The sequence below is a fragment of the Piliocolobus tephrosceles genome, chromosome 12 (genome assembly GCF_002776525.5).
Source record: "Piliocolobus tephrosceles isolate RC106 chromosome 12, ASM277652v3, whole genome shotgun sequence".
In the NCBI taxonomy this organism is placed as follows: Eukaryota; Metazoa; Chordata; class Mammalia; order Primates; family Cercopithecidae; genus Piliocolobus; species Piliocolobus tephrosceles.
In genome coordinates, this window is record NC_045445.1 from 82,113,913 (window position 1) to 82,120,918 (window position 7,006).

At 37.3% G+C, this 7,006-nt stretch overlaps 1 protein-coding gene across 1 annotated transcript in view; it reads right to left on the reverse strand.

Moving 5' to 3' along the window:
- The window catches only part of KIF4A (kinesin family member 4A), a 134,900-nt gene that overhangs the window by 24,446 nt on the left and 103,448 nt on the right, over positions 1-7,006 (reverse strand). The window contains exons 21-22 of the mRNA XM_023202397.2: positions 320-475; positions 97-197 (exon numbers count right to left, since the gene is read on the reverse strand). Coding sequence (XP_023058165.2) covers positions 97-197; positions 320-475 — 257 coding nt within the window. The remainder of the gene's footprint in view (positions 1-96; positions 198-319; positions 476-7,006) is intronic.

Genomic DNA, 7,006 nt, shown 5'->3' on the forward strand with positions numbered 1-7,006 from the left:
CCACCATCACAAGGCTTTTGAATCACTGGATTAATAGGTTCTATCTTTGATTCCAGGCATAAATTTTTATAATGGCTTAGAGATAGTCCCTGTTACCTGAATTCCATTTCAGTCTCTAGGCTTTCAATCTGCTTTGTAATAGAATCTTCTGACTCCGAAACTTGACCACGCACTTCAGTAAGGGAGAATGTACGCCTCTGTAAATAATAGTGGGAACAAGGGTGAAATACTAAAAGGAAAGTAATCCTCCAAAGCTATGAGGATTTCTGGGGAATGTAGAGTCTGATTACTGGCAATGTTTTCTCATAAGGGTACTTACCCGGAGTTTAGGAGGTGGATTCTCCCCAGATTCCTTTTTTTCTTTGAGTTGAGCCACATCTTGAGCCAGGATCTTTCTATCTTCAAGGAGGTCATTCAGATGTCGTTTGGCTTCCTCAGTACTGACCATAACCTCAATTTCGTTTCCAAGCCAATTCTGGAAGAGAAATCAGTGATGTCTGGGTTAGGGATGAGGAATCACTGGCTCATGAGCTAGATTCAGCTCCAGACTTAACTTATTTGAACCAGAGCCCAAGTAACTACAAGTGTGATATCCATTCATACCTACACTTACCAAAAATGTCAGTACCTCTCAAAGAGCCTTTAACAGTAACATGCCAAAAGGTCACAAGAAAGAGACTTTCTCCAGAAAATCTTGCTCCAGATTCCTAGTATTTCTATGTGCCCTGTTCTTTATTTTCTCCATTTTTTCCTTTGCCCTTAACATAATAAAAAATTGAATATTTTATGATCTATTCTATTTAATAAATAAATATCAATTTTTAATTTTTAAAGTAGATGAATGGGATTTTTAAAAAAGGAAACAAAATTCAGTAAATTCACTTTTTATTTATTTATTTAGACAGGGTGTCGCTCTGTCGCCCAGGCTGGAGTGCAGTGTTGTGATCTCAGCTCACTGCAACCTCTGCCTCCCAGGTTCAAGCAGTTCTCATGCCTCAGCCACCCAGGTAGCTGGGATTACAGGTACGCGCCACCACGCCTGGCTAATTTTTGTATTTTTAGTACAGATGGGGTTTCACCATGTTGGCCAGGCTGGTCTTGAACTGCTGGCCTCAAGTGATCCACCCACCTTGACCTCCCAAAGTGCTGGGATTACTGGTGTGAGCCACCATGCCCAGCCAGAATTCACTTTTTAAAACAGTAACTATCCTTGAGAATATTTCTGCTTTTAATGAAGGTATACCATGCTAATAGTAATCAAAAGAAAGCTGGAGTGATCATATTAGAATCAGATGAAGTACAATTCCTATCAAAAAATAAAACTAGGGATAAAAAGGATTCATGATAAAGGAGCCGATTGTTCAAAGAATATAATCCTTAATGTTTACATCCCTAATAACAAAGCACCAAAATACATGAAACAAAATCATGTGCAAGTAACAAACAGCAAGATGATAGCTCAAACCTACCTGTATCAATAATCGCATTAAATGTAAATGGTCTAAACACCCCAATTAAGTTGTAGAGATTTTCAGATTGGATTTAAAAAGCTAGACATGGCTGGGCACAGTGGCTCACACCTGTAGTCCCTGCACTTTGGGAGGATCACTTGAGGCCCATAGTTCAAGACCAGCCTGAGCAACATTGTGAGACCCGGTCTCTACAAAAAGTAGAAAAATTAGCCAGGTATGGTGGTATATGCCTGTAGTCTCAGCTATTCAGGAGACTGAGATGGGAGAATCACTTGAGTCCAGGCATTTGAGGTTACAGTGAACTATGATCATGCCACTGCACTCCAGCCTGGGTAACAGAGTGAGATCCTGTCTATGGAAAAAAAAAAGCTAGACCCAAATATATGCTGCCTATAAGAACCACACCTTGGCTGGGTGTGGTGGCTCACACCTGTAATCCCAGCACTTTGGGAGGCTGAGACAGGTAGATCACTTGACCCCAGGAATTTGAGACTAGCTTGAGCAACATGGTGAAACCCCATCTCTACAAAAAATACAAAAATTAGCCAGGCACAGTGGCATGTGCCTGTAGTCTGAGCTACTTGGGAGGATGAAGTAGTAGAATCATTTGAGCCCAAGAGGTTAAGGCTACAGTGAGCCGTGATTGTGCTACTGCACTCCAGCCTGGGCAACAGAGCAAGACCTTGTCTAAAAAAAAAAAAAAAAAAAAAAGAAAAGAAAGAAAAAGAAAGAGAAAAGAAAAACACACCTTAAAAATGAAGGCACAAATAGGTTAACATTAAATACACCATGACAAAAAAAAAAAGAACATGCTAACATTAATAAAAAGAAAGTTGGAGGGGCTACAGTAATACCATACAAAGTAGATATTAGAACAAAGAATATTACCAAGAATAAAGAAGTCTATTTCATAATAATACAGGGGTCAATTAATTCTAAATGTAGAACTCCAAGGAAAAACTCCATAATTATATTTGGAGATTTCAATACCTATTTCCCAATAATTGATAAGACGAGTATGCAGAAAATCAGCAAGGATACAATAGACGTTAACAGCACAATCAATTAAATCAACATGATTGACATTTATAGACACTCCATCCAACAACAGCAGAATACCCATTCTTCTCAAGTACACATAGAACGTTTACTAAGATTGATCATACTCTGGACCATAAAATAAGTCTCAGTAAGTTCAAAAGGATTCAAGTCATATGAAGTATGTTCTCTGACCATATTAGAATTAAATTGGAAATCAATAACAAAAAGACATTTGGAAAAATTCGCAAACATTTGGAAACTAAATAACACTTCTAAATAACCCACGGGTCAAAGAAAAAAAAAACAATAAGAAAATTAGAATATATTTTGAATTGAATGAAAATGAAAACATAACATTATGAAAATTTGTGGGATATTATTAAAGGAGTACTTAAGGGGAAACTTATGGCACGGAATGCCTATATTAAAAAAGAAATAAATCAATGACCTTAGTTTCTTCCTTAAGTAAAAAAAGATGACCAAAATAAATCCAAAGTATGCAGAAGTAACAAAAAAATAAGATCTGGGAGGCGGAGCTTTCAGTGAGCTGATATGACGCCACTGCACTCCAGCCTGGGTGACAGAGTGAGACTCTGTCTCAAAAATAATAATAATAATAATAGTTATAATAATAATAAGATCAGAGTAGAAATTAATGAGTTGGGAGTTGTTTTGAAATTTTTTATTGTGGTAAAATATATATAACATAAAAATTACCATTTTACCCATTATAAGAATGACAAACCTCCAGCTGGACTGATTGAGAAAAATGAGAAAGCATACAAACAGGAATGAGATAGTTGACATCATTACATATTTTTAAAATTTTTATTTTAAAAAACAGAGATGGGTTCTTGCTATGTTGCCCAGGCTGGTCTCGAATTCCTGGGCTCAAGTGATCCTCCCATCTCAGCCTCTCTAAGTGCCAGTATTATAGGCATAAGCAGTCGTACCTGGCTGAGATTTTATAGATATTAGAACCATAAAGGAATATGATGAACAACTTTATGCCAACACATTTGACAACTAAAATGAAACAGACAAGTTCTCTGAAACACACAAACTACCAAAGCTTACTCAAGGAGACTTTGAACAATCCTTTATCTATTTTTAAAACTTTATTTTAGTTAACATCCCTCTCCCCAAAAAGCAAAACTAAGCAAGAAACATAAATCTCTCTAGTCACAGATGGCTTTCCTGGTAAATTCTACCAAATTTTTAAGAAAGAAACAATATTAATTCTACACGAAATCTTCCAGACATTTGAAGAGAAACGACTACTTCCCAGCTCATTCTGAGGCCAGCATTACCTTGATACCAGAAACAGACCAAGGTGTTACAAAAAACTACACATCAGTATCCCTCATGAACACAGATACAAAAATTTAAACAAGATTTTTAAAATGTATTTCTGAATTTAATAATACATAAAAAGGATGATATATCACAATTAAATAGAGTTTATCCAAGAAATGCAAGGTTGGAATGGAATATTACACAGCCATAAAAAAGAACAAAATCACATCCTTTGTAGTAACATGAATGCAGCTGGAGGCTATTATCCTCAGAGAATTAATGCAGGAACAGAAAATCAAATATCACATGTTCTCACTTCTAAGTGGGAGCTAAACACTGAGTACACATGGATAGGAGGAAGGGAACAATAGACACCGGGGCCTACTTGAGGGTGAAGGGTGGGAGGAGGGTGAGGACTGAGAAACTACCTATTGGGTATCATGCTGATTATCTGTGTGACAAAATTATCTGTACATGAAACTTGCAACATGCAATTTACCCATGTAACAAACCTGCACATGTAATCCTTGAACCTAAAGTAAAAGTTGGAAAGAAAAAAAAAAAGAAATGCAAGGTTGGTTCCATATTTGAACATTAGTCAAAATAATCCACCAAATCAACTAACTAGAGACAAAAAGTATTTCAAAAAATTTAACTACAGTTAACAAACTTAATGGTGAAAGACAGAATGCTTTCCCCCTAAGATCAGGAAGAACAGAAGGATGTCTATTCTCACCACTCCTATTCATCGTCATCCTGAAGGTTCTCACCAATGCAATAGGGCAAGTAGGAGACATGATAGACATACAGATTAGAAAGGAAGAAATAAAATTGTATTTACAGACAGCATGATAGTCTACACAGAAAACCCTAAAAACCTATAAAAAGGCTAGAATAATAAAGGCATGAGATAAAAGTTAATATACAAAAATAAATCGTATTTCTATATACCAGCAATAAACAACTAACTGGATAAACAATTTGGCATTTTCTTACAAAGTTAAGCATACACTTATCATATGACCCAGCAGTCCTGCTCTTAGGTATTTACCCAAGTGAAATAATTAGTTTACATAGAAACGTGTATGGGTTTTTAACAGTAGCTTTATTCGTAATTGCCAAAACCTAAGGAAAAAAAAAAAAAACCCTAAGATATCCTTCAACAGGTGAATGGATAAACAAACTGTGCTATATCCATACAATGAAATACTACTTAACAACAACAAAAAAAATATGCAAACTACAGATACACAAACAACACAAATTAATCTCAAATGCATTATGCTAAGTGAAGGAAGTCATACTATATGTTTCTATTTCTTTTTTTTTTTTTTTTTTGAGACGGAGTCTTGCTCTGTCGCCCAGGCTGGAGTGCAGTGGCCGGATCTCAGCTCACTGCAAGCTCCGCCTCCCGGGTTCACGCCATTCTCCTGCCTCAGCCTCCTGAGTAGCTGGGACTACAGGCGCCCGCCACCACGCCGGCTAGTTTTTTGTATTTTTTGGTAGAGACGGGGTTTCACCGTGTTAGCCAGGATGGTCTCGATCTCCTGACCTCATGATCCGCCCGTCTCGGCCTCCCAAAGTGCTGGGGTTACAGGCTTGAGCCACCGCGCCCGGCCTTTATATGTTTCTATTTCTATGACACTGATGGAAAGGGAATACAATAATGACAGAGTACAGATCAGTGTTTGTCAAGGACCGGGGTGTGAGAGGAATTGGCTGTAAGAGACATAGGGGAGTTTCTGGGGATAAGGGAACTATTCTGTATCTTGATTGTTGTAGTGGTCACACAACTGTACATGTTGTCAAAACACATAGAACGGTACAACAAAAGGGTAAATTTTATTGTATTTCAATTATGCCTTGACAGAATAAATTAGGGAAAAATCCATGTCATTTGCCATATAACAGAATAAAAACTGACCAATCAACTGTCAGATCACCTCAACAGAAACAGAAAAAAAAGCTCCCGAAAAAACCCAACATCAATTCATAATAAAAAATTTTTCAAGCTTAAAAAAAAAAAAAATAAAAAAATAAATAAAAAAAAAAGAACTTCTTCAACCTGATAAAAGACATATACCAAAAAATCTATAGCTATTATCATACTTTATGGTGAAAAACTGAATGCTTTCTGCCCAAGATTGGGAACAAAGCAAGGTTGTAGCCTCTTACCTAGTCTATTCAATATTGTACTGGAGGTTCTAGCAAGTGCAGCAAGGCAAGACAAAGGTTAAAAAAATAAAAAAGCACAGAACAGAAAAGAAGAAATAAAATTGTCCATATTTGCAGATGACATGATTGTCTAGGTAAAAAATCTTAAGAATTCTACAAAAAAGCTTTGAGAGTTGGGCCGGGCGCGGTGGCTCAAGCCTGTAATCCTAGCACTTTGGGAGGCCGAGATGGGCGGATCACGAGGTCAGGAGATCGAGACCATCCTGGCTAATACGGTGAAACCCCGTCTCTACTAAAAAATACAAAAAACTAGCCGGGCGAGGTGGCTGGCGCCTGTAGTCCCAGCTATTCGGGAGGCTGAGGCAGGAGAATGGCGTAAATGCGGGAGGCGGAGCTTGCAGTGAGCTGAGATCCGGCCACTGCACTCCAGCCTGGGCGACAGAGCGAGACTCCGTCTCAAAAAAAAAGAAAAAAAAGCTTTGAGAACTAACAAGAATATCTAAACAATTGGAAATGGAAATAAAAATGCCATTTTCAATATCATAAAAATATGAAATACTCAGGGATATGTTTGACAAAAGATGTACAACACTTGTACACTAAAAACTAAAATGTTGCTGAGAGAAATTAAAAACCTAAATAAAGAGATGTACTGCATTCATGTATCTAAATATTCTTAACATGTTGATTCTCCTCAAATTGATTTATAAATTCTATGCAATCTTAATCCAACTCCGAGCAAGCTGTTTTGTAGAAATTGACAAGATAATTCTAAAATGTATATGGAAATGCAAAGGACCTAGTTTTCCCAAACAATTTTAACAAAGAACAACAACTTTGGAGGACTTACACTGCCTCATTTCATGATTTCTTAAAAAGTAACAGCTTGAACCGGGGAGGCAGAGGTTGCAGTGAGCTGAGATCGCGCCACTGCATTCTCCCTGGGTGATAGAGCGAGGCTTCGTCTCAAAAAAAAAAAGGAAATATTTGTCAAACCCATGGTCACTAAGATTTCCCCCTAA